A 25,393-nucleotide genomic window follows, 5' to 3' on the forward strand; every position below is an offset into this window, starting at 1 on the left:
TCATGGGAACTGGAGAATGAAGCAATTGCGGAGGACTGCTGCGGTTGCCCGTGCAGAATGGGACCTGTCTTTTCCTTGTTGGCCTTGCTGTTCCTGCCTCCGATTCGTTACCGAAATCCGGAGAAGCTTTCCAGAATCCAGAAAGGGGAGGTAGATGTGTACGGTGTACGTAGGTACCTTGCAACGCTGCAAGTTGACGGTTGCGCCGCGTTTCTGGCAGCAGCGCATGCTCACTGTCCTGCCTGTGCTCGGCATGGCCACCATCCAGTCCCTGAGCCCGCTGTCGAATGCCACACCAGCCAAGTAAGGCATTCTGTACGGTCCGTATGTACGGCGCAGCGCGTGGCGGCCCAAGCCGGATCCAGGTGGAGTGAACCTGGAATGCTGCACTTGTCGGCCCCATTGATCGTCACTGTTCCATGGCTGCTGGGGTGCTGCTGCTGGATGCTTTGCTAAATTGTGGGGACCTTTCTGGGGGCGGCGGCGCGCGCGCACATGACGCCGTGCTAAATCGCCGAGGTTCACATGCGACACTGAGCGTCATCTCTGGCAGCTAATCCTCCTCCGTCCGCAGCGCTCCCCCAACCTCCGACGCACGGCTTACCGTTACCATCTTTCAGTATTTAAACTATCCGGCCATCCCCCGCGTTTCGGTAATCTTTCGCGATCTGTTAACATATCTTGTACTGCTATTTCCAGTCAATCCAAACAAACTCTCAAGCATCTACTATCCACATACATCCAAAATGGGTCTCGCCAACGGTATGCGACCTCGAACAAACAAGCCTCCCCGTTGCCGTTGCTAATTGTGCTCTTCCTCACAGACAAGTTCCCCTCCTCCGCCGCCTTCGACGCCATCAACGATGCGCTGAACTCGAGCGAGGCCGACCGCAAGGAGGCCGTCAGCCAGGGCAAGGCCATCTTTGCCTTCACGCTCAAGAACTCTGCCGGCGAGACCGACAGCTGGCACATCGACCTTAAGGACAAGGGTGCCGTTGGAAAGGGTGTTGGCGAGAAGCCTACTGGTATGTCTCCAGCCCGTTTATTGTGTCCAGGTCGCCACTAACACGCCCGGTTTAGTCACTCTGTCTCTGTCCGACTCCGACTTTGGCAACCTGGTCCAGGGCAAGGCGAACGCCCAGAAGCTGTTCATGTCTGGCAAGCTCAAGATTAAGGGCGACGTCATGAAGGCCACGAGGATGGAGCCCATCTTGAAGAAGGCCCAGTCCAAGGCCAAGTTGTAAAGAATTACAATGGGGATGTCGTGTGTTGTCGGTAATACCCTGTACCATAACCTACATGTTGGACTAGGAGACTGGAGCTAGATCCGGATATGCGCCATATTAGGTGCTCGTAGGAAATGAGATTATGAAAAATCTTTCAATCCAGGGCTCTCGGGAACCTTGAGTATTTAGTCTCCGATGTTAGCTGCGTAATTGAAAAGCTGACTACCGAAACCGTGGAGAACCCAATCCCAGGAATGCGGTCCCCTGTGTCCAGCCGGTATCCGTCGAGCACGGCGAGTGCACGTCGACTGACACGTGCTTCCGTTGGTACCGGCTTTGGGGACGGGGAAGGGGATGGGTTGAAAGAATTCCCGATTATTACCGGTCCGACTCAGGCACCATATCGTCCGGAGAATCGACGACGCCGACTTGGATACGCCGGCTGCCGACTCCTTGAAACCTGACAGACATCCACTACCAAATGACATGATGGAAGAAGGCCTTTTGACCTGGACGCTAAATGCGGAAGCATAATTCCATGGAGGTCTGGCTGGGAGCTCAGGGGAATCGAGTCGGAGAGGCAGGACTCGTGAAAGCGGCCGCGGCGCGTTTCCCCTGGTTTCAGTGGTGCAGTCGCATTCACCAGTACGGCTCCGACTTTGTCGAGGCACATGCAACAGAGTCAGGAGTGCAGCTGACTTGCGAGTGTGTTGCACTGCAGCTCTGGACTCATCAAAGGAGGTGTTGACTAAGCACACGACACGGCCAGGAGCTGGAGCTGGAAGAGGAAGCGCGGACCAACTGACCCTCCGGAGCTGTTGCTGACGGAAAGTGTACGTACTTTCCCTTACCTAATGGATCGGAACGCTGGACACTGGACAATGGGTGGGCAGATGAGACGCGACTGGACTCTGACTGGCTGGTAGAACGTGACCCTAGTCGGTACGTACTTGGCCTAGGCAACCCGGAGCCCTGTCCTCAGCAACGGACGGGGACCTTCCATTTGGCTGGGGGAAGCTTTGGGCAGTCGCAGAGTCGCCGTACGAAAAAAAAATCGAAGCGCCCAAAATCAACCAGTCGCGTCCGGTGCCTGTCTCACCCATCGCAGCCAATTGAAAAACGGTTGCCTTAACACTGAGGTTGGTGACGGCAGAAAAGTGGAACCACGTCCCTTCCCGGTTGTGCTTGCACCCCCTGTGGCCTGCTTTTTTCACTGCTGCTGCTGGCCCCGTCCCGTCACCCGTCATTCGGACGTGCCACACCAAAAAACACCACCAAAATCTTCCGTCGTCTCTTCAGCCAGACATCAAGGCCGTCTTCGATGCGCCATCCAGGGTCAGCTTTCTGATCGCTGCGTCATTGTCTCCCGTTGCTGTCGAATCTCTCTTTGCATTTCGGCTTCTTTTCCCAACCTCATACCCTCCATACGACGTCGCTTCTCGTCGTCGCGCCAGCTTTCCATTTCGCTCTCATCGCTTTGTTGGCGCATCCTGCGTGAACCGAGACGCGACTCTCTCAACGACGCCAACCCGACCGGCGTCTTCCTCATCACCAACAACTAATAATAATCCTCCCCCCGAATCCCCCGTCACTGTTCATCATTATGGACCACAGAAATAGCACCCCGCGGGCCCGCCCGTCGCTCAAGTTCGCAAACCGTAGCTACCAAGCTTCGCCTCTGAACCCGAACAAGCGACTCGGCACTCCTCAGACTGCGCCTTCCCAGAAGGTCTTAAACCGCGATCCCTTGCCCTCAAGCAACCTCAACACAAGCACCATCTCTACTGCTTCAAACCTCTTCCGTTCGTCTTCCATTACCGCGAGCCCGGCCGCTGCCCCTTTCGCCCCCAGCCTGCCTGCGAGCGCCATGAAGAAGGTTTTCGCGCCCGGCGCCACTCCGGCTTCACAGAAGGTTTATCGCGAGAATATTGCCCAGGCCACCCCTCGAGGCCTCGCTTCCAAGTCGAACTCCGCCGAGCTGTTCCACATGCGCATTCCCTCTCCCCCTCCCGAGCTCACCGGCGAGGCTCTTGCGCGAGATATCCCTCCCGAGCTCGAGGCAAAGGGCACCGTGTACGCGGATCAGTACCTCAGTCATCTGGTTCCCGCCGAATATGACGACTTGCAGCGACGCCAACTCTTTTGCGTTCTGGATCTTCGTCGTCTCAAATATGCGGCCAACGAGATTTTTGCCAAGAAGGACTGGAAGCTCAACATCATGAACTTCGCAAAGGAGTTTGAGAAGAGCCGGAGCCTGATCATGCTCAGATATGGCCTGTACGAGTTCAAGAACGTCAAGCCCTCCGATGAGGTTCTGAAGAAGTGGAGAGCCGCTCACAATTTGCCTGAGCCTGAGGAGGACGCCGCCGCCGATGCCAGCCCGTCCAGGCAGACTACTCGCTCCAAGCGCAAGGCCGAGGAGCAACTTACCCCCAAGGACACGGCACTGTCCACGGCATCGCCCAACAAGAACAACAAGCGACGTGCCTTTGACCGAGAGGAGGAAGAGCCCGTTGCCACGCCTGCACCCAAGAACAAGAGGAAGGCTACCGTAACTGACGAGGCAGACGAGAATCAGCCCTCCAAGTTGCAAAAGTCGACTTCGACTCCCTCCTCCAACACCAAGAGCATGTTCGAGCGTATCGCCAACAACCAGGGGCCTGCCTCAACACCGAAGGCAACCCCCAAGGCTCCCGAGCCTAAGCCTAACCCTTTCGCCGCTGCCTCCCAGGGCGCCAATGGTGGACCCACAAAGTCGGTCTTTGAGAGTCTCAAGCCGCCCCAAGGCGGAAACATCTTTGGCTACCTCTCGGACAACAGTTCCGCGAAGAACAGCGGTGTGGAGGCCGACGGTGAGAGTGAGACCGATTCCGAGGAGGAAGAGGCGGAGACTCAAGAAGCCGGCCAGCAGAGCTACGAGCCCAGCGTGGCCGCTAGTGGTGGCGCCGAGACGCCGTTGGCCCAGCCCACTTCTAGCCTCTTTGCTGCGAAGAAGCCACTCTTCTCCAGCGGCGCTGCTACGGGTCCCTCTAGCACCTCTTCCGACGCAAGAGAGACCACGCCGAAGAGCCTGTTCGACCGCGTTACCAAGGGAAATGACGGTCAACCTGTCCGCGCGGACTCTGCTGAGCCCGCAGCCAAGGAGCCCGCGCCGGCCCCCATCGATGCCACCTGGAAGCCCGACAGCCCGATCAAGTTCGGTGCTGGCCCCGCTCCTACCGCCGGCAGCAGCCTCTTTGGGGCTTCTACTAACGGAACATCGAGCTCCATCTTCGGTGCCAAGCCCGCTGCGCCCGCCTCCAACTTATTCGGCGCGCCGAAGCAGGATAAGCCGGCCGAGGAGCAGCCCAAGTCGAGCAAGCGTTCTGCCCCCGACGATGCCGAGTCTGACAAGGAGAACAGCTCAAAGCCTCCTGCCAAGTCTCCCTTTGCCGGGTTTTCTGCCGGTTTCCAGCCGAAGACTACGGAAGAGCCCAAGAAGGATGAAGCTCCAAAGCCCACTGCCCCGACCTTCTCGTTCGGCGCTTCCGCTCCCAAAGCAGAGGAGGCCAAGCCTGCAGCTCCGGCTTCCAACTTGTTCGGCTCTCAGGAGAAGCCTGTCATGCAGTCGGCCACACTGTTCGGCGGCGGCAAGCCCCAGGAATCTACTCCCGCTGCTGAACCGGCCAAGCCCCTGTTCGGAGCGAGTACCTCTGGAACCGCCAGTCCGTTCCAATCCAGCACTCTCTTCGGTGGTCAGGCGCCTGCCTCAAGCACTTCCAGCCTCTTTGGCGCAAAGCCTCAGGAGCCTGCTGCTCCCAAGGCACCTGAGCCGGCCCCAGCCGCCTCAGCAGCTCCTATCTTCAGCTTCGGTGGCAGCAAGCCTGCCGAGCCTAACCCTCTCTTCGGTTCGCAAAAGCCAGAGGCCGATCAACCCATGTTTGGTGGTAGCCCCATGAAGCAGGATGGCCCTCCGGCGAAGAAGCAATTCAACGCGCCAGCTCCCTCTACCTCCTCTTTCACCTTTGGCGCGTCCCAGAGCGCCCCATCCTCCAACCTGTTCGGTGGTTCTTCCGAGCCTCAGACCAACGGAAACGCTGCTCCAAGCTTCGGGTCTGGAGGCGGTTCGTCTTTCACGTTCAGCGCCAGTGGCGGCGGTCAGTCGTTCAACAACCCCTTTGCTTCCAACGGTGACTCCAACTCTGCGCCTACATCCTTCAACTTTGGAGGTGGATCTTCTGCGCCCTCCAGCGGATCTACTCCCTTCCAATTCGGTGGCGGTGGTTCATCTTCTGCTGCTCCGGCGAGCAGCTCTCCTTTCCAATTTGGAGGTGCTTCGTCGCAGCCTGCAGCCCCTGCTGCTCCAAGCGCGTCTTCATCTTTCACCTTCGGTGCGAACAACGGCGCAAGCAACCCCGCTCCGGCCCCGTCTGCATCCGCCTCATTCACGTTTGGCGCATCCAACGGTGCTGGAACCTCCGCCCCTGCCGGCCAGAAGCCTCTGTTCGGAGCGTCCAACTCTGCCCCTACTAGCAACCTCTTTGGTGCCAAGCCTGCGCAGCCTTCCGGCATGTTCGGAGGCCTGCAGCCTCCTGCTGGTGCTTCAACTACCGGGACCAACTCACCCTTCAACTTCGGAGGTGCCTCAAGCCTCGCTACGACGCCCGCGACCGGTACGCCCGAGCCTGCGGCGGAGGCTGAGAAGGCGGCTGCCAATGGTGAGGGCGACGACGCGGATGGCAAGCCTCACGAGCAGATCAAGCTCACCGAGGGCGGTCCCGGCGAGGAGGATGAGACGGTCGCGCATGAGGTGCGCGCCAAGGTCATGAAGTTTGTCCCTGCTGGGTCTGAGGAGGATGACGGGGATGACCAGCCGAAGAACAAGAGCCCTTGGTCCACGAAGGGCATCGGCCCATTCCGTCTCCTCAAGCACAAGACCACCGGCGCCGTGCGAATGCTTCTCCGAGCCGAGCCTCGTGGCCACGTTGTGCTCAACAGAACGGTCCTGCCCAGCGAGACGTACAAGGCGGAGAAGAAGTACGTCAAGCTGACCACTTCTAACGAAAATGGCACTGGCCTCGAGACCTGGATGGTCCAGGTCAAGACCGAAGACATGGCAAAGGGGCTCGCTGCTGCCTTGGAGTCTCATAAGTCAGCCAACGCCAAATAAGCGTTGGTCAAGATCGCATGAAGGAGACGACGGAATGAGCCGAGCGTTTTTTCTTTCGATTTATTCCCCTTTGGACTTTCTGTTGTTCGGGTTATACTAGATGAAGAGACTGCGGGCTCATTAGCGAAGAAGGTAAGGCATAGCATTGCTCTTTTGGGGCTCGGCGTTGGGAAACTGCATTTTTTATCATTCTGTTTATCATGTCACCAGCTTCGTCTGCTGGTTTGGGTAGGGCGCGTATGCGAGGTGCGCCCTACAATGGAGGATTGGACGAAGCGCGAGGGAGATCAAAAAAGTACAGCTTAGAAGAGAATGTCTTGTCGGGGATTAGGCACTTGTAGTACAATATCAAAGGAGAACTATTCCTTGAGGAAACATTATGGAAGCCCATGCAGTGACAAGGTATGCGACGTGTATTGGAGGTAGAGCCAACCCATACCACACATGATCCATCTACGTATCGACAGAGTGCAAGTAACTAACCGGCAATTTCTGGCCCAAATAAAACCCGCCTAAAGCTGAACCTGATATCGCCCAATCAACCCACAGGGGCGAAATAATTTTTGATGGCAAGGACGGGCGATGATGATGGAGGAGGCGCTGGAATGACGGTGCAAAGAACAACCTGTATGTCTAGGTGTGGCCATGCTCAATGGGCACTCTGCATGAACATCAGTTCAAAATGATAAAGCACTTTCGTGATGAGGCATTAAAGCTTTCGCTACTCTTTCAACTAAGAAAAAGAACACAATATAATACGAAAAGCCCCGGAAGACAGGTGTTGTGGGTGGCCTCCGCCAGCTTGACGGTCGAGCGGGCCGTGGGTGGAAGGGCTCTTAGTGTGCATTTGCACTACTCCTTCCAACTCACCAAGCGGGGCTCAGCCCCGTTACTCCCCTTGGTGTAGTTGGTTCATCACGTTCGACTGTAATGGTTACATTGTCATCGAAAGGTCTCTAGTTCGATTCTGGAAGGGGAGAACCGATTCTTTTGCCGAATGTGGCTTTTTTAATGGCCTTAAGTTGCGGTTGATTGTCGGCGGCTGTGACTGTGTTTTTTTGGGTTTTGCATCGTCCCATGTCTTGTCATCAATTGAGTTTCACGCAACCTCACTTCCTCCAAATTGGCAAATTGCAATTCAGTGGCACGCAATATTCTGCTGGTCTGTCTGGACTGCTAGTCGCTTTTTCTTTTCAATTGGCTGCCCATCCTAGACACTGATCAGAATGGTCAGGCATTGCACCAATGGCAAAGCTGGGCATTCCTGAGATGTAATTCAGTCAGTTGCGAAATGGAGGACAGAGCGAACGACTCAACGTCACATATGCCGCCGGGCTTACAACGAGCTTGGTTCCGGACCCGAAGTACATTAGGCCTCTGAGGCTGATCATCTGAACAGATAATTGCATATCACACTGAGCTAGCAGAGCCAAGATCATATGCCGCTTAGCCTCTATGAGTTCTCGAATGGTGATCTCACATGACTAAGGACGACGACGACTTCAGACGAAGGCTGACAGACTTCCGCCTCACTCTGTTGCGCGGGGTTCTGACGCGAGGCATCATGGTCACCTAGCAAGAACCCAATTCGTCTCTAACGGTCCTTCGTACTGCAGTTTGCCCTCAGTGGTTCTCTTGTGTATTCTTGATCACTTCGCTCTGATAGACTAACATCTTCAATCCATACACTATGACTGGCATCCTCGACCGATCAGCTCCCAGGCCAGATGAGCTTGATGGCATGGGAAGTCTTTTGAAGTAAGCCATTGTTGCATTTTGTCAAGACTCGCTCGATTGCGGCTGAATCCCCTGTGCTACTACGTTGTCCGTTTTTGTTATTCGAATTTCACCATGAGGCAATGGCTTGCGGGTTATGTGGACATAATCCTGCTTTCCTAGAATCCCGAGACACTCTCTCATTTTGAGTACACATCTATGAGCAAGTACTCTTGATTCCCAGAACCACCTCCGAAGCCTGAGGCCCCTCACCACATCACCACAACTGACCAATCGCACAGACAACCCCAGACCATCATCTGGCTCAAGACCGCAACGCAGTCCTTCGCCATCCACAAGTCCCTCCTCGTCGAGTCCTCAAAGTACTTCCAGCGCTGCCTCGACGGGCCCTTCGCCGAGTCCGTCTCCAACACCATCGACCTCGACGACGTGCCGCCCCTCACCCTCGGCACCTACGTCAAGCTGTGCTACTTCACCCGCCTGACGGCCGCGCGCGTCAAGCGCCGCGCCGCCGACGCCGAGGGCACCGTCTACGAGGTCTCGCCCTTCAGCATCAAGCCGTGCGACATGCACACGCCGCACGACCTGCCCGAGCTCGTCGACATGTGGGCGCTGACGGACCGGCTGTTCGACGACCTGCTGCGCGGCAAGGTCGAGACGGCGATCCGCGAGACGCTCGACGTCGCGGCCGCGAAGCTTGCGGACCCGCGCTGCGCGGAGTGGTGGGTGGTTAACCTGGCCAACGGGTACGTCGCGCTCGAGGCGCTGCCGCGGCGGGGTGGCGGCGGCGGTGGGGGTGAGGATGATGCGGTCGAGGGGCTGGTGGAGCGCATGAGGGATTTGTTTGTGGCCAACTGCGCGCCGACGACGTGGAAGAGGCTCGCGGCGCAGCTGCCGGGGGAGTTTGTGGTGATGATGTCGATTGCGTTCCAGGCGCGGCTGGCGGCGCTGGTTGCGAACGAGGCGGCGATTGCGAGGGTTAACCAGGCGAGTTTGTGTTATGAGTGTAAGACGAGGGTGCAGATGGCCTTGAAGCGGTAGATGGGTTGCCTTTTGGGGTTCTTTTCGACTTGCTGGGGTTTGGGTTTGTGAGGTCGAGGCTCAGATATACGGATCCTATTCATAAAAGGCCATTAAGAACGTGTCAGATCATCAGAATGACCGCGTTATCCGCGTAAGGCGACGGGGTGAATAACAAGAACGGCTTCCATGGTGGAAGTGGTGTCTGACTTGAGTGAGCAAATGGACTCGCAGCGTTGTGATGGCCAGAGTCTCAAATTGGGTGGAGGTGGTTGGTAGACTCGACAATCGTTTGATAGGTCTCTATATGGCATCTCATCAGACATGAATATATACGGAAGAGCCCCTAGAAAGCTACCATACCAAATCCATCTTTCACTTCGGTCTCCAGCGTGTACCATGGATATCATAATCATCTCCCATCATCTCTCAAACCAACCCTCATCTGCCCCTTGCCACCCCTATTCGACCTGAAATAGAACGGCACAAACACAAGGTCCCTGTTCTCTCCCTCCTCTCCACTCATCACCACTTCAGGCGTACGTACCCAACCGGTCGTCTTCAGCGCAAAGTATTCTTCCCCCCTGATCTTGTCAACTCTCCAAATCTCCTCAATTACACCGCCTCGCTTGATGCCAACGTCCTTGAAGTGGTTCTCCTCCCACTCATTATCCGCGTCCTCGACGCAGTACACAATCGGCCCGCGCGCGAGGGACAACGTCCGCTGGTTCGTGTACGGATGCGGCGCAATGTACCGCGGCTCGAACCCGTAAATCACAATCGCAAAGGCCGGGTTCTCGGCCATGTACGCCGGGCCCAGGTGAAGATACCCCCTCTCCACCTTGGACTGGCCAACCTTCGGCGCGGGAAGAAGCATGAAATCCCCCTTGGCCCACGCCGGAATCCTCAACCGCACCGTCATGTCCACCCCCTCGGCGCCGTCGAGCCGAAACCCCACCTTGCCCTCCCACGGCCAGTTGGACCTCTGCTCAAACCTCACCTTCCGCCTGCCGCCCTCCACCTCGAACTCGACCGCCGCGCTCGTGTACAGGTGCACATTCAGGAACCCCTCCCCGTAGTCCCACAGGTACCCGCCCAGGCTCCCAAACAGCCGCGTGACGTTCGGCGGGCAGCACGCGCACACGAACCAGTCCTCGCGCTCGCTGCGCGCGGCGTCGCAGCTCGCGAGCGCGTTCTCGTACGTGAAGGCTTTCCCGTCGGCGCTCATGGCCGTCATGACGTTGTTGTACAGGCACAGTTCCATCACGTCGCCGTAGCGGCCGTCCAGCGCCGGGTCCGCGTGCAGCAGCCGCTCCGCGAGCATCATCACCCCGACGCTCGCGCACGTCTCGGCGTACCCGCCGCCCTCGTCGGCGCCCTGCGGGAGGAAGTAGTCGATCCCGAACCCCTCCCACTGCGCGACCGCCCCGATCCCGCCGGTGAGGTACATTTTGCGGTCGACCATGTTCGCCCACAGGCGGCGCAGCGCGGCGAGCCAGGCGTCGGCCTCGGCCAGCTCCTGCGGCGTCCCGGGGGAGGCCCCTTGGGAGAGGTTCAGCAGGTCTGCGGCGGCGGTGAGCAGGTACATGGCGCGCACGGCGTGGCCCTCGACGGTGTCCTGCTGCAGGATGGGCGCATGGGCCTGGCAGTACCAGAAGGAGCGGTCCATGGGCCACGAGTTGGGGCGCTTCCAGCGCGGCTCGTCGTCGCGGCGGACGGCGGCCTCCCAGTCGTAGAAGTGCTGCCCGTCCTGGCCGCGCGGGTTGCCGCGCTCCTCGAGGAAGAAGCGCGCGAGGTCGTAGGCGTCGCGGCTGCCGGTGGCGGAGTGGAAGCGCAGCAGGGCGAGCTCGATCTCGGGGTGGCCCGGGTACGCGCGCGTCTGGCCGGCGCCGGGCCCGAAGCGGGCGCGGATGTGGGCGATGTACTTTGCGAGGGGCTCCATGAGGAGGTCGTTGCGGTAGTACTGCTGGTGGGCGAGGGCTGCTTCGATGAGGTGTCCAGCGTTGTACCTGATTTTGTTTTATAAGTCAGGGCGCGTGTTAGCTTCAGGCGACTCTCGGGAAGACCGACATTTCATGCATGTCGCGGATGTTGGTCCAGCGCTGGCCCGGGGCGACGACGGAGAAGTGGATGTTGAGATAGCCGTCGTCGTGCTGGGCGGCGCGGATCATGGCGACGAGCTCGCGGACGGCGGCGTCGATGCGGGCGTCGTACTCATCGGCGAGGAAGTAGCAGGCGCCCTCGATCCATTTGGCGACGTCGCTGTCCCAGAAGAGGTGGAGGGGCGCGGGCCAACGGGAGTTATCGTCGTACATGGGGTGCCATTTGAGCTTGAAGGCGTCGTATTGGCCGTTTGCGCGGAGCTGGGCGAGCTGGGTGTGGAGGGTCGTGCGGGAGACTGTGTTGCGGCGCGTCAGGAGGAGGGAGGGGTGGGTGAAGGTTGTTTGGCGGAACGTGAATTGAGGGTTGGACATTGTGCGGAGGGTTTGGGTGTGAGGTCGAACATGGAGCGATGAGAGGTTGGGAGTGCACGAGATGAGATGGAGGTTGAGAGAGAGCGAGTGCTTGACACTTTGATGATGAGGGAGCTTTCTGGGGTTACAGGGATGTGAGTTGGAGATCGATGTGGGATAGGTTCCCGGAAAGGCAAGTCGATGGTAAGAGGGATGGTTCCTCCGTTGGAGACATGGTATGAACAGTGGCGGCTGCGGCGAACTTGATCGGGATTGTTCCCGCGGGAGCGTTCCCGGAGTGCAATGAAGAACAGACCGGATCAAGTCTAACCGGGTATTGTCAACTTCCGAGAGGACGGGATGAATGATGAAGTTCAACGTTCGAAAATGTAGACAACCGCCTATCTGAAAGTCAAAAGCCGGCCGATCTCTGATGCGGGGTTCATGGCGGCTTGAATTCGGCACCTATGCCGATACAAGCGGGTGAGATATGGTTAAAATGACCCTACTTAGTTGTACGTAGCGTTGCGGCGGTGTCACATTCTCTCGCGCATGTTCTTGGACAACACGAACCGGTATCGAAGTTGATGATTTGGGCTGCATTCACACGAAAAAGATGTTAAAAACGGAGCTTCTCCTCGTAAATCGTAGTCAATTGCTTTTGGGGTTGGTATCAATTAGAAGAGGTCATCAATGGCCTTGTCGGCGTCCTTGCGGATGAGATCAACCATGCCCTGGATGGAGGTTAGCATCATCATTTTCTGGGAGCTGTAATGGAGTTCTTACCTCGGGCATGATGGGCTCGCCGTTCTTGTCCGTCACGTACTTGAAGGGCATCTCGGTGCTCTCATGCTCGCTGAACTTGAGCTCGGGATAGGTAACGTAGGGAATCTTGTCCAGTGGTGCTGCATGTTGTCAGTGAATGGTTGAAATTGACGGGATTGCGTGTAGGCGGAGCGCACTCTTCTCCTCGACAACGATTCTGGTGACACGGACGGCGGTGTCGGTGGTCATTTGAGTGGGTCCGAGCCGTCTGCCTTCAAATCCCTTCTTCCTCAACTCGGAGGTCCGGTCTGCAAGGGTCAGTATGGATGCTCATGTCACAAACGGATTTAATCAGAATTACCTCTTGGGGGGTCATCGCCTGTGTACGAATTAGAAACGTCAGAAATTAGACAAAGCGTCGGACGTGAGGAGAATCCATACCCAGGATGCCGCCAAACAAAAAGGCGTCAAATTTTTCACCATCCTCGGGGCTCAGGTCACTGGCGGCGGCGGGGTCGAGCAGGCACACACGGGACTTGTCGTGGGCGTACAGCTCCTCGACGCCCCGGTTCTCGGCCTTGAAAGCCGGGACCTCGCTCAGCTTCGCCGGGGCCTTGAAGGCGGCGGGCAGGGAGGACAGCAGGAAGGTGCCGGCGGCAGCATGGGTCTCTTTGGCGATGGCGATGTACTCGAGTTCGGACCACGGCCCCAGCTCGGGGTCGAGGTGCTCCACGATGTACGTCTTTCCCATGTTTGCGTTGTGCAAGGCAGCAAGAGACGGGACGGGGGTGGTTGTTTGCGGGAGACGAGGGGTGACTAGGAGGAGAGGTGTGTGTGTGTGTTCCAGACTGTGGCTGTTTTGCAAGGAGTGTGAGGTGAAGCGTGTGGTTGTGGGAATAACACTATGCAGTACCGTGAGGCCGCGTAATAGTGTCAAAGGGGACCCAGTGGGCGTTGGGCTGGCGTGTGTTGTGTGTTTGATGGGCTGAAAAGTTGGTCAAACGCTTGTTTGGAGTCATTGAGCAGATCTACACTAGGTAGGCGCTTGCTGGTCTGCTGGGCTGCCCTAAGACACGGAACGGGTACTTTGCAAGACCCAAGAAAAGATGCCGCATCCCACTTGGCAACGGCTGTCTTGATACCTGATGATCAGAGGCAAGAAAGACGCAGCAACATGATCAAAATCAATCATGATTTCGGCACCGTATCATTGGGAAGATGTCCGTCTTGGCTTTCTTCTCCAAGAGTTCCATCATTCGTAACCTGCGAAGGGCAGGTACAAGGGATGGGAGATACGCAGCAGCGTTTGATGTCTCAGGTTGCACGTCTAAAAGCTGGAGATTTGCTTATCTCATAGGTACGTACCCATTTTGAGGAGGGAAGGTAGGTACGTAGGTGGATGGGTGTCTTACCTAAGCCGGACCCTGAACCAGGTTTCGGCGATCCGTATGGGAATTCCGCGCGTTCTGCTGTCTACATGTAACCCGACGCTCCTTAGCATTTCATTCCGGCCAGCTCCCGGTCTGACCTGACAGTTGTGAAGCTCAACGGCATGAGGGGGTTCGATCGACAGTCCAAGCATTGCACGGGGTATCTAGGGGCTGGGCTGGAAATAGTTGCTTGCGTCTTACTATCCAGCTCTATCACTCACAGTATTGGTTGCGCGTTCTCCAGTCTGAGATAGTGCCTACTATTCGTACATAAGCAACCGTACGAGACAACCACAACCACAACGATGGAAACTCCAGAGTGCACCTCTGTTTTACGCAAGGTGCATCCAGCAGCCCGACACCGCACAGCCGCAGCAGTAAAGTTAACCTCGGGCTCCCTCTGGTTCGCTAACAAGCGAATGCTGGAGCCTGTCCTGGATGGCATCTCCCGTCCACCCTCATCGCTCCCGTCCCCGTCTGGAACCACTGCAGCGCACCAAAAAAAAAAAAAAGCTGGGGCCTGCCCCACGTCACTTTCCAGCACACCCGTTGCTGAAGGCGACTGTCCCTGGGTCTGAGGTGAAGCAGCCAGCCTGTAAGCCCCTTGTTTAGAGAGTGCCACAGTGGCCCCCCGCCCTTGCGGCACCTTTCGGCTGCGCTACTATCCGCCGCCGCCGGTCGACTCCAGGGCGGGCAGCAAGTGAACGGAGGCGAACCCCCCAAATTCTCCTTCAAGTCTGGCAGTCTGTGCCACGCTGCGCCAGCCAATATTGGCCAAGGACCTGGACCCGACAGGGATGCCCGGCGGACAGCTGCGCAACGACCGATGAGTGGTCAACGGGACTGCACGAGTCTAGAGTACACCTTTACAGATCTGTTTCTGCATGTCCCGTCCACCGCGTGCTCCTGCTGCCGCTACCGCTCACTGCTGCTGCTGCTGCGCCGGACGGAATTCAATCAAGTTCGCGCATCGCATCTTCTTTTCCCCATCTCCCTTCCACAATCCGAATCCTCCCTCCCTCCACCTAGACTTCACTTCAACCATCTTCCTTTTTCTTTTTCTTTTTTGCTTGTGGTCATCGGCGAAGAGAGAGTCTCCATGCAATCACAGATCGGGTCACGCTCGTAACCTTTTTCTGTCTAATACCCCCATCAAAAGGTAGCCTTGGGGAGGACACACTTCCCCAACCATGGCTATCCTACCGATGATGTCCGCGCTGGTGTTTGCGCTGGCATCATGGACCGCACCGGTGCTCGCCCAGAGCCAGGCCGACTACTTCGTTCACGATCTGCCCGGCGCCCCGAAAGAGCCATTCATCAAGATGCACGCAGGGTAAGCACATGATTTTCCCCGACGCTTCCGTCTCGCCGCTTGGTGAAGCTATTCCTGCTGACGCGCGTTTCATCACAGCCACGTCGAAGTCACCCCCGAACACAACGGAAACCTCTTCTTCTGGCACTTCCAGAACCAGCACATCGCAAACAGGCAGCGCACCGTCATCTGGCTGAACGGCGGCCCTGGCTGCAGTTCCGAAGACGGTGCCTTGATGGAGATTGGCCCCTACAGAGTCAAGGATAAGGACACCCTGACCTACAACAACGGCTCCTGGAACGAGTTCGCGAACCTGCTCTTCGTCGACAACCCCGTTGGAACCGGTTTCAGTTATGTCGACACCAACGCCTACCTGCACGAGCTTGACGAGATGGCCGAGCAATTTGTCAAGTTCCTCGAGAAGTGGTTCGCCATGTTCCCCGAGTACGAGCATGACGACGTAAGTCCGAACAAATCAGATTGCCATATCAGGGCACCGAAGCTGACGGCGAACAGATCTACATTGCAGGTGAATCCTACGCTGGCCAGCACATTCCCTACATCGCGAAGGCGATGCTCGAGAGGAACAAGAAGCCCGGAACCAAGACCATCTGGAACTTGCAGGGTCTCCTGCTCGGAAACGCTTGGATTTCTCCCAAGGAGCAGTACGATGCCTACCTCAAGTATGCCTACGAGAGGAAGCTCATTGAGAAGGGCTCGCCCGTCGCCCTGAAGCTTGAGCAGCAATGGCGCATCTGCCGAACATCGCTTGCCGTCGAGAACACTGTGGACTTTTCCGAGTGCGAAACTGTCTTGCAGGATTTGCTCGCCGAGACGGCCAAGGTAAACGCCAAGGGCCAGCGCGACTGCATCAACATGTACGACATCCGCCTCAAGGACACGTACCCTTCGTGCGGTATGAACTGGCCTCCCGACTTGGTCAACGTTACTCCCTATCTCAGAAGAGCCGACGTCGTCAGCGCTCTCCACATCAACCCTCAGAAGAACACCGGCTGGAAGGAGTGCAACGGTGCGGTTGGCGCTGCCTTCAGAGCCAAGAACTCGAAGCCTTCGAGAGACTTCTTGCCCGACCTTTTGAAGGAGGTTCCCGTCATCCTCTTCTCTGGTGCCGAGGACCTCATTTGCAACCATATGGGAACTGAGCAGATGATTGGCGACATGGAATGGAACGGTGGAAAGGGATTCGAGATTTCCCCCGGAAACTGGGCGCCGCGCCGCGATTGGACTGTGGAAGGCGAGCCTGCGGGATTCTGGCAGGAGGCGCGCAATCTCACCTACATCCTCTTCTACAACTCCTCCCACATGGTTCCTTTCGACTACGCCCGCCGCTCCCGCGACATGCTTGACCGTTTCATGAAGGTCGACATCAGCTCCGTTGGCGGAACGCCCACCGACTCCCGACTGGACGGTGAGACTGGTCCCGCCACATCGGTCGGCGGCATCGGCAACAGCACCAACACCGATGAAGAGACGCAGAAGAAGCTGGACGAGGCCAAGTGGAAGGCATACTACCGCTCAGGCGAGATTGTCTTGGTCATTGTCGTCATTGCCGCCAGCGTCTGGGGCTGGTACATCTGGCGCGAGCGTCGCAAGCGCAGGGGCTACCAGGGTCTCATGGGCGGCCCGCCGGCAACGAGCCAGAGAGGCGGTACGCGGGGCCTGGATGGTTTCCGTGACAGGCGTAGCGGCCGAGACGTGGAGGTAGGCGACTTTGACGAGAGCGAGTTGGACGACCTGCATGTGACGACCCCGACCCACGAGATGGACAAGGATCGGTACAGCGTTGGAGGGGACAGCGACGACGAGCCCCAGGAGAAGAAGCCCTCGGGGGCGGCCAACGGCAGCCGCTCGAGGTAAGAACCGGACAGCCTGGGAAGGCAATGAACGGCTCGGGTTGGTTGAACTACTATTACGGCTCCTCGGATCAATGCATGGGAAGTTTAGCGGATCACAAAAACAAAAGGGAGCCCAGATTACTACTACTACGACTACGACCACCACCACTACTACTCGGATTTATTTAGCACGGGACGGAGTTGTATGTGTATCATCAAGTATAGAGCAAAATGTTGTCTCTAGCGAAATGCTATTTTTATCGTTTGGTTACGGCCTACAGATGCCTTTGCTTTCTTTGCCCATCCCCAAGCTGGTGGGTGGCGGTGTGATTGATCCATTCAGTGTCCTCCTATATATATCGCTGGCCCGTGTTTTTCATACGCCTCAAACACCTCAAGACAATTTTTTTTCTAATGAGAAGCGCCCAATCTGGCGTTTGCCGCCTGCCGTGATATCCCCCCGCCGAATTCCCTTTCCCCCCAATCCAGAAAATGCATGTATGCACAAGCTGCTGTAAAGGTATGTATGTACCAGAGGCTTTTGCGTGCCCAGTATCCGATTTGTGCCAAAAAAAATGATTGAAACTCCCCGTGATATGCCACTCCCAATAAAACAGAATTTCGTGATAGAGAGAAAGCTTCGCATTACAGTTGGATATCGTTGTTGAGGATGCGCACCTCCTCGCCGGGCTTGAAGGGGGGCAGACCGATGTAGGGGCAGCCGTCGCAGCGGAAGGCGTCACCGAGGGCGCAGTTGCCGCAGGAGCCGACCTTGCCCTGGACGGTGAAGTCGACCTCGGCGAGGTCGTCCGTGTCAAGCTTGACGGGCGCGGCGGCGGCAGCTGCGAGGGCTGCGTCGGCGGCGGCGCGGGTGGCGGCGTCTTCGGCGGCGATGCGCTCTGCCAGGCCGCAGGTGCAGTCTTTGCAGGCGCGGCGGCGTTTTCCGGCCTTGGGGGCGCATTCGGGGGCTGTTTGAGAAAGGTGTTAGTCAAAAACGTCTTCTTGATGGTGCTGGTCTTTTGAGGATTGGGTCGGTGAAACGTACGGATGTTGAGGGGGCGAGAGAGGTCTGCGTCTGTGAGGAGGGCGTCTTCGTCGATCAGCTCGTCGTCGTCGTCGTCCATGTCGAGGTCGTCGCTGAAGTCGACGAAGCCCACGCCCGGGGGCGCGGAGACGGCTGGGGCGGTGGAGGGTTTGCTGCTCAGTGACACGGAGCCGTTGCTGTTGAGCGAGGCGGCGCCGCCCCTGTTCAAGGACACGGCACCGTTGTTGTTCAGCGAGACGGCGCCTCCTCCGTTGAGAGACACAGCACCTCCGTTGAGGGACACAGCACCATTGCCGTTGGCAGCAGTCTTCTTCTTGCCAAAGGAGAGAGTGACCGGCGCCTCGTCGTAGTCGGGCTTCTCGAAAGCACCACCAACCGCTACAAGACCGGCGAGGACGGCCTCGCGGGCGACGGCGGGGTCGTTTGCGAGGTTGCCGCCGTCCTGGGCGCGGAGGCGGGCGGCGGGCTTGAGGGCCTCCGCGACGGCGGAGAGGACGGCGCGGTCGGAGAGGAGGCGGGTGGACTCGACGCGGGAGCCGTCGGCGTCGGTGAGGACGAGGACGAGGTCGTAGGCGGACTCGGGGAGGGCGACGAGGCGGGCGGAGAGGCGGTCGAGCATCTGCAGGTCTGTGGCGGCGCGGTCGTGGGAGGCGAGGGCGGCGGAGAGCTTGTTGGGCGCGGAGGAGAGGGAGGGGGGCGCGAGGAGGAGGGTTCGTTGCTGTTGCTTGGGGGTGGCCGCGGGCGCCGCTGCTGACGGGGGCAGGGCGGAGGGGGTGAAGTCGAAGTCGGGGGTTGTGTCGAGGGTTATGATTGAGGGCGCCATTGTTGCTGCGGTTGTTGGCTTTTTTTTTCCTGGAGAGGAGAGGGGGTCGCGTGTGACGGTGGGATGTTAATGTGTGTTGTTCACGCGGGTTTGGAGGTTTTGTTGGAAGTTCAGGCGGCGTTAATTGAGTGAATGGTGAAGAAGGTGGAAAGGCTCTGGGGTAGGCTGGTGGAAATTTCCGACTGGAGGTTGACGTGAGGAGAGAGAGGAAGGTGATTGACTGGATGGGATGGGATGGGATGGCTTCTCTTGGGAGGGGATTAGTCAAAGGCAAATTCGGAGGAAAACTGTGTAGCGTACTGTCCAGTTTGCGGTGCTTGATAAGCGTGGAATGGTGAGGGGTTGGCGGGGTGGGCACCGTAATCGGGAGGCCTAGTTACACGGTATTGCGTAGGTTGCCAGTGAAGTGGACGATTCCGCGGGGACTGGTCTTGCAGTGGGTATTGCAGACGTAAGGTGCAGGATAGGCAGGCAGGATGCGTGGGAGGAACACGCTCACTGAAGGGGGGAGAAAGGAAAAGGCGGCTGATAAAAGAAGTTGTTGGAAGCAAGGTACTGGCTGCTACGGAGAATGGCCGGAGAACGGCGAGACGGGGGAGAAGCAAGTGTTCTGTCCACTCCGATCAACCCAAGCTCATTAATCAGATCTCTTGCTTACGGATGCGACAAAGTCATTGGGTCGTTGTGCTTTTTTCTGCCTTTTGCTGTGCCTGACCTTGGGGGTTGCAAAATAGGGGTCCGAAAGCGGAACGTCACCCTTCTACCATTCCAGTCAATCAGTACCCTCTCCCCGCCCCCATTTACGCAAGACGCAGGCGCTCACAATAAAAATCCACGGGCAGGGCGATGTCATGGACGGGGCCCATTACGCAGTGTGCTGTAGGGGAGAGGCCAAGGGTGGTGCACCAGGGGTTTGCAGAAGGGGGAAGAAGATGACCATCAATGACCTTGCATTACTGCACCCGGATGAAGGGCGACGGCCCAACCAAAGGCCTCACGATTTCTGATTTCCAATTGCCCACCTAAATCTTTTCCCTCAAGGTGAAGGGTTTTTCTTCACTCCCCCTGCCATCCGCCCTGAATCGTCAGGTGGGCGGTGCAGGAAGCGCTAAGAAAGCACTGTGGACAGCAGTGCTGACCGAATTTAATGTCAGTGACAAACGGCTTTGGTTCGGCTTTCATTGGTGGGATGCCTTGCTGGCTGCTGCCATCTGGACCCTTGGGTAGGTTGGCAGCGTGGGTGGCCACCACTACGACCCTTGTCTTGCCGCGCGCACACTGGAGAGGACGACTCACCCGGCCTCTGCCGACCCCAAGATCCGACCGGCGATTTGGGAAGGTCCGGCTGCGATTGGGCCTCAATCGTTCTTCGCGGGGTTAGCTGCGACCTGCGTCTTCGGAGAGCATTCGGCGCTGGGTTTGGTCTAGGGGAGAGAGAAGAAACCTTGGCGATGCTGCAGATCCTGCCGGCGTCGGATGCTGAGGCTTGGAGTTTCTGTGTGTCATTTCGCTATTGACCATGTCATTACCACCGTCGATAACGGGCTGGGATTGTGGACGACTTGTGGGAGAAAAGACATGTGCTTTGGTTGCGAATTGCCTGGCTTCCTATTCGTCCCATGGGAAACTAGACAGAGGAAGGTACGGAAAGATGAATGCTTTTGATTTTGCGATACATGCAAATTACTCTGAGCTCTATATCGCGCCCAGGAGGAATGACCGACAACGCCCGTGACAACTCCATCCACATGCTTACACCATCTACCAGCGACGACGCCCTCTACAGCTTGAAGCTGCTGCTCGTCGCCTGCGCCTGTGCCTTGGCCTTGTTCCCGTCCACGTCCACGACCTCGCCCTTGCGGTTGATGACCTTGACGCCGCCCTTCTTCAGGTCCGCGAGCGTGTCCTTCTGCATCTGCGCCTTCTTGCCGAGCGGCTTCTTGGCCGCGTCCAGACCGCCCGCCTTGTGGATCCTCTCCTTCTCCCGCCTGCGCCGCCTGAGCTTCTCCTCGCGCGACATCTCCTGCCGCGCCACCGGCAGCCCGTCCTTGCCCACCACCTCGCCCCGCTCCGCCGTCTCCTTGCCGGCCTTGTACACCTCCTGCGGCGCGAGCGCGCTCTGCCCGCCGCTGACGCCCTGCGCCGTCGTCGGCTGCGCGTCCTCCATGCTGATCGTCGCCGCGTCCGAGACCACCGTGAGCGTCGGCGCCGCCGGCTTCGGCTTGTAGTGCCAGCTGCTCAGCGCGTCGAGCCGCGCGCTGAGCTCTTTCCACATGCCCTCAATCTCCTTCTCCTCGCGCTGCAGCTTCTCGTCCGACTTGGACACGTACCCCTCCGGGTCCGCGTTCTTGAGGTGCTCCTCCTCGTACACCTCCGCGAGGCCCTTGCCCTTGGAGTCGTCGAGCTCGATGAGCCCGCGGCGCGTGTTCTCGGGCAGGTCCGCGCCGGGGCGGCGGCGGATCACCTCGTCAAAGTCCTGCGCGAGGATGCGGCGCTTGATGAGGTCCTCGATGCCCTCGCTGACCTCGGCCGTGATGACGGGCACGGGCTTGCCGACGTGCTCGAAGGCGAGGTCCTCCTCCAGCAGGGAGTTGGTCGGGCGCTCCACGGCCGAGGCCTCTCCGGACAGCGTCCACGAGCGCTTGGCGACGGACTCGGCCTCGAGCTTGCGGATCTCCTCGGCGAGCTTGGCCTGGCGGCGCTCGTGGGCTGACCTGCGGGACCGCGGGTCGCCGGCAGAGACGTCGGACAGGGCGTCCTCGGAGTCGTCGCCGTGGTCAGAGTCGTCGTCGAAGAGGTCTCGCTTGACGTCCTCCATGGCGCGCTCAACATCCTCCTCGCTGACCTTCTTGGGAGCGAAGCGGACCGACTTCTTTTTCTTCGGTTTGTCCTTGTTCCACTTCTTCGCCGGTGGCGCGAAGAAGTCCTTGTAGTAGATGCCGTTGGCGTTGAACTCTTCTCCCTCCTCGGCCATGTCCTCGTCCATGTCTTCGTCGTCGCTGGCGCCTTCGGGGGCGTTGAGGTCCATGTCACCGAACGTAGGGCCGTCCTCCTCGTCGGACTCCTCAACGTCTTCGGCGTCTTCAGCATCCTCGTCCATGTCGTCGGCGTGTTTTGTAGATTTTGACTTGCTGGAAGAAGCGGCCATCGGGTCGGCATCCCAGTCGATTTCTTCGTCGTCGCTGGCAGCGTCCGTGTTGGGGTCTCCCTTTGCGTCTTGCTCCTCGAACCATTGTGTCTGCTTGTTGAAGTCGTCGATGGAGAAGAAGCCGTCGTTGAGTCCGTTCGGGTCCTCGACGTACTCTTCTTCATCATCCTCCTCTTCGTCGTCCTCGTCGTCCTCGCCTTCCTCCTCGTCCATGTCTTCCAAGTCTCCGGTCAGGCCCTCAATATCGGACCCTTCCTCCAAGTCTTCTTCGTCGTCTTCGAGGCCCTCCAGGTCGGACCCCGAGAGCTCCTCTTCTTCATCAGAGCCTTCCTCCTCGCCGTCGAGCTCAGATCCCTCCTCGTCAGATTCCGCAAGGCTGTCCTCTCCGACGCCGTTCGCCACAACCTCGTTCCTGTCCTCAAGCTCCTGCAGCGTCTCCTGCGAGTGCTTCAGAGCGCTCTTGATGATCCGCCGTGCCTGCTGCCAGACCTGGCCCGTCTCGAACCCGTCGACGTGCACCTTACGGATCTTGAGCACGTCCGCCCGGTCGGCGTCGGCCCTCTTGCGCTTCTTCGTGGCCTCCTTCAGCAGCCGCAGCTGCTCGTCGCTGATTTGCCCGGCGAACGCGTCCAGCGTGTCCTTGACGACCTGCAGCGAGGCCGACGGGATCGCGGGCGGCGGTTGCAGGAAGGCGTGGCGGTTCGCGGGGCCCATGTTGTCGAGCAGGGCGCGCACGTCGGCGGCGCTGGCGCCGGTCATTGGAGGCATGTGGGCGACCATGCCGGGCGCGAAGGAGAGGGTGTGGGAGCTGTGCGATGTCGATGTGAGGGAGGAAGACGTGCTGCCCGCCGCCATGATGTGGTGATTTTTCTTCCCGTTCGGAGGTTTCTCGCTTGGTCCGATAGCAACCTGGAAGATTTACAGCAACTTTTTTTTTTTGGTCTGCACCTTGCAGTCCTGGAAAATTTGGGACCCCGCTAAATGCCTGGGATCAGCGGTCGACATGTGATTGGCCAATGAGATCAGTGAGGTCGGTCCGGCGTCATTAGGTAAGCGGCCGTTGTGTTTTGTCTCAATGCGCTGGTTCATCCAATTCTTTCATCACGAAGTCATTTCTGATGCATTATTCATCAGTTGCAGCTCACTTTTCTGCCATCAAAATTTCGATATATATGGCCTAGTGTTTGGGGGGCTTCTAGTGAGTGCTGCACTGTGAAGCTGGCTACCAGATGGTGTTGGAATGCCACAGACACTCTCATACTGCGTTTGTATCAGAATGCGACATTCATCATTAGATGTAAATCATTTGATCTCTCCAGGGCAAATTCAAGAAGCATCTGTTCGTTGAGAATATTAGAAATCAGCTGAGAAAGACAGCTCAGTTGAGTTTCCAACCGGTCCGGCCGCGGTGGCGGGGCCGGCCGGGTGGCCCACACACTTGGGCCTTAGTGTCCGACTTAGTCATCCGCATTTGGTGATTCAACTTACAATATCTCCCTCATCCCGAACCAATCTTCTTTCACCAGCTACCTACACTTTCTGGAATTTCTACTTTATTAACTCACGATTGACGAAGCCTTGCCATTTTGAACTCTTTATCGCGCACCACAAGGAGAGTTCAAGTCATACCGGCGTGTAGGTTACATTCCCTTAAGTCTCGGATGTGGGGCTCATGTCGTGTTGATGAGTCGAAGTCCATCTTCTCGGTACTGAAAGCCGCAATCCATGGTGCTGATTCAAGGGAGGGGGCCATGGAAACAGCGCTAACACTGAATATAGATACACGAGAATCTTAGCAGCCCTGAAATTTGACTCTATCCAGCTACACCTCCTTAGAAAGACGCACAAATGTCTGACCCCGCCGCAGAAGTCGCAGCGTCTCGGGACGACGGCAAGGTGCACCTCTTACTTTGCGCCTCAGGCTCCGTAGCAACCATTAAGATTCCAAATATCATTGAAGCGCTCGGAAAACATGAAAATCTCTCCATCAGAATCATCCTCACTGCGTCCGCGGCACAGTTCTTGACAGGCAATACGGAAGAGCAGCCGTCACTAGCCACGATCCGCAAGATGAAGAACGTAGACGGGATTCATCTTGATGAACAGGAATGGGTATCTCCATGGAGACGCGGCGCTAGCATATTGCACATCGAGTTGCGCCGCTGGGCGGACATGATGCTCATCGCACCGTTGAGCGCGAATACCCTCGCCAAGATTGTGAACGGCTTTTCGGACAAGTAGGTTTCTGCTTCAAGTACGGCCTATCCAGCGCGATGCTGACTTCTCTTAGCCTTTTGCTCAGTGTCGTTCGGGCGTGGGACCCAGAAGGTCTGATAGATGGACGGAAGAAGAGGATCCTCGTCGCCAGCGCAATGAACTCTGCGTAGGTTCACCCTTGGTAGACTCAGAGAGAAGCCAAGCTGACTTGTATCAAAGTATGCATAACCACCCTATCACAGGGAAGCAACTGAGTGCCCTCCGGGAGTGGAACTGGTTTGAGGTGCTGCAACCCATGGAGAAGACATTAGCTTGTGGAGATACTGGTTCGGGAGCGATGATGGACTGGAGAGAGATTGTTCAGATCACGGAAGCACGTCTGGGGCTTTCAAAAGAGTAGCAAATGAAATCGTTTGTTGGTTCATATACCAAGTTCGTCTCAGTATATAGATGGCTTATTGCGAAGCATGTCGCTCGATGTGTTCATTGACGTTTCAAGTACTCTAGTTTCGGTGCCTAAATCTCCGCAGATGAGATGCTGTACAAGCGTCATTGGTCTAAACGCGTTCATGCAGGCGCGAAGATCTTTAGATCTTCTTCTTATATGCACCATCGGGGTCCCAGTGGCCTTTTCTTCCTTTGCTCGCCAACAGGACAATCAAAAACTTAGCGATGTTGGACATTCTGTCCTAAGCGTCGCCAAGGAACATTGAACAACTTTTAAAGGCAATTTTGTCCCCGTTGCTGTGGAACTCGAAATATTCCCATTCGTCAATAGACTGAAGCTGACACTCGCTGAGAGGCCCGGCACAAGCATCTTCGTTGCTTTCGAAAAGATAAAGGCGACAATCTAGCCTCTCCCTAATGATTTTGTGTACAGTTCTGAAAAAATGCGCTTTGGGACCCGGGCATCTTCATCAAATTTTCCAAAACGTGCGGGTCGGTTTCCAGTGTAGTAAGATCGACGTCCCACGATTCATCCCACGATTCATCCCACGAGTCGTCGAGTTCGAACGCAATAAGCTGCATAGGTCGTGTTCCGAATCCTTTCCGGGTACACGGTACAGCTTTCAGCGCTTCTTCGACATCGAGGCATCCATCTTCTGGTACGCGGAAGCAAGTGATAACTGCATGGTGGAACACGTCAAAGACGATATCTTCTCCGTTGATATGCATCCAGCCGAGCGTGGCATGTTTTCCGAGCTCTTTTTC

At 57.4% G+C, this 25,393-nt stretch overlaps 9 protein-coding genes across 9 annotated transcripts; 5 read left to right on the forward strand and 4 right to left on the reverse strand.

Annotated features, from left to right (window-relative positions):
- Positions 1-746: 746 nt before the first annotated feature.
- Positions 747-1,244, forward strand: SCP2-0 (Fatty acid-binding protein; the record flags this gene model as incomplete). The annotated part of the gene is made up of 3 exons (XM_036645231.1): positions 747-762; positions 825-1,025; positions 1,081-1,244. 3 exons carry the CDS (start codon positions 747-749, stop codon positions 1,242-1,244), a joined length of 381 nt encoding a protein of 126 aa, XP_036490037.1.
- A 1,585-nt stretch (positions 1,245-2,829) lies between these two features.
- NUP152 (Nucleoporin NUP152) lies at positions 2,830-6,375 on the forward strand (the record flags this gene model as incomplete). Its single annotated transcript, XM_036645232.1, has 1 exon — positions 2,830-6,375. One exon carries the CDS (start codon positions 2,830-2,832, stop codon positions 6,373-6,375), a length of 3,546 nt encoding a protein of 1,181 aa, XP_036489351.1.
- A 1,690-nt stretch (positions 6,376-8,065) lies between these two features.
- KLHL30 (Kelch-like protein 30) lies at positions 8,066-9,153 on the forward strand (the record flags this gene model as incomplete). Its single annotated transcript, XM_036645233.1, has 2 exons — positions 8,066-8,133; positions 8,394-9,153. The coding sequence occupies 2 exons, from the start codon at positions 8,066-8,068 to the stop codon at positions 9,151-9,153; spliced, it is 828 nt and encodes a 275-aa protein (XP_036489791.1).
- A 391-nt stretch (positions 9,154-9,544) lies between these two features.
- Positions 9,545-11,606, reverse strand: hypBA1-0 (Non-reducing end beta-L-arabinofuranosidase; the record flags this gene model as incomplete). The annotated part of the gene is made up of 2 exons (XM_036645234.1): positions 9,545-11,141; positions 11,203-11,606. 2 exons carry the CDS (start codon positions 11,604-11,606, stop codon positions 9,545-9,547), a joined length of 2,001 nt encoding a protein of 666 aa, XP_036489348.1.
- Positions 11,607-12,262: 656 nt separating this feature from the next.
- Positions 12,263-13,101, reverse strand: SFM1 (Protein arginine N-methyltransferase SFM1; the record flags this gene model as incomplete). Its single annotated transcript, XM_036645235.1, has 5 exons — positions 12,263-12,319; positions 12,372-12,490; positions 12,548-12,658; positions 12,712-12,729; positions 12,792-13,101. 5 exons carry the CDS (start codon positions 13,099-13,101, stop codon positions 12,263-12,265), a joined length of 615 nt encoding a protein of 204 aa, XP_036490035.1.
- Positions 13,102-14,970: 1,869 nt separating this feature from the next.
- Positions 14,971-16,970, forward strand: KEX1-1 (Pheromone-processing carboxypeptidase KEX1; the record flags this gene model as incomplete). The annotated part of the gene is made up of 3 exons (XM_036645236.1): positions 14,971-15,113; positions 15,192-15,552; positions 15,609-16,970. 3 exons carry the CDS (start codon positions 14,971-14,973, stop codon positions 16,968-16,970), a joined length of 1,866 nt encoding a protein of 621 aa, XP_036489349.1.
- Positions 16,971-17,593: 623 nt separating this feature from the next.
- On the reverse strand, positions 17,594-18,816 carry DRE2 (Fe-S cluster assembly protein DRE2; the record flags this gene model as incomplete). Its single annotated transcript, XM_036645237.1, has 2 exons — positions 17,594-17,916; positions 17,994-18,816. 2 exons carry the CDS (start codon positions 18,814-18,816, stop codon positions 17,594-17,596), a joined length of 1,146 nt encoding a protein of 381 aa, XP_036490038.1.
- Positions 18,817-20,596: 1,780 nt separating this feature from the next.
- Positions 20,597-22,819, reverse strand: MPP10 (U3 small nucleolar RNA-associated protein MPP10; the record flags this gene model as incomplete). The annotated part of the gene is made up of 1 exon (XM_036645238.1): positions 20,597-22,819. One exon carries the CDS (start codon positions 22,817-22,819, stop codon positions 20,597-20,599), a length of 2,223 nt encoding a protein of 740 aa, XP_036489352.1.
- Positions 22,820-23,812: 993 nt separating this feature from the next.
- CAB3 (Coenzyme A biosynthesis protein 3) lies at positions 23,813-24,581 on the forward strand (the record flags this gene model as incomplete). Its single annotated transcript, XM_036645239.1, has 3 exons — positions 23,813-24,201; positions 24,255-24,347; positions 24,401-24,581. The coding sequence occupies 3 exons, from the start codon at positions 23,813-23,815 to the stop codon at positions 24,579-24,581; spliced, it is 663 nt and encodes a 220-aa protein (XP_036489953.1).
- Positions 24,582-25,393: the final 812 nt, after the last annotated feature.

This window comes from Colletotrichum siamense (genome assembly GCF_013390195.1).
Source record: "Colletotrichum siamense strain Cg363 chromosome Unknown KSG_Cg363_contig09, whole genome shotgun sequence".
In the NCBI taxonomy this organism is placed as follows: Eukaryota; Fungi; Ascomycota; class Sordariomycetes; order Glomerellales; family Glomerellaceae; genus Colletotrichum; species Colletotrichum siamense.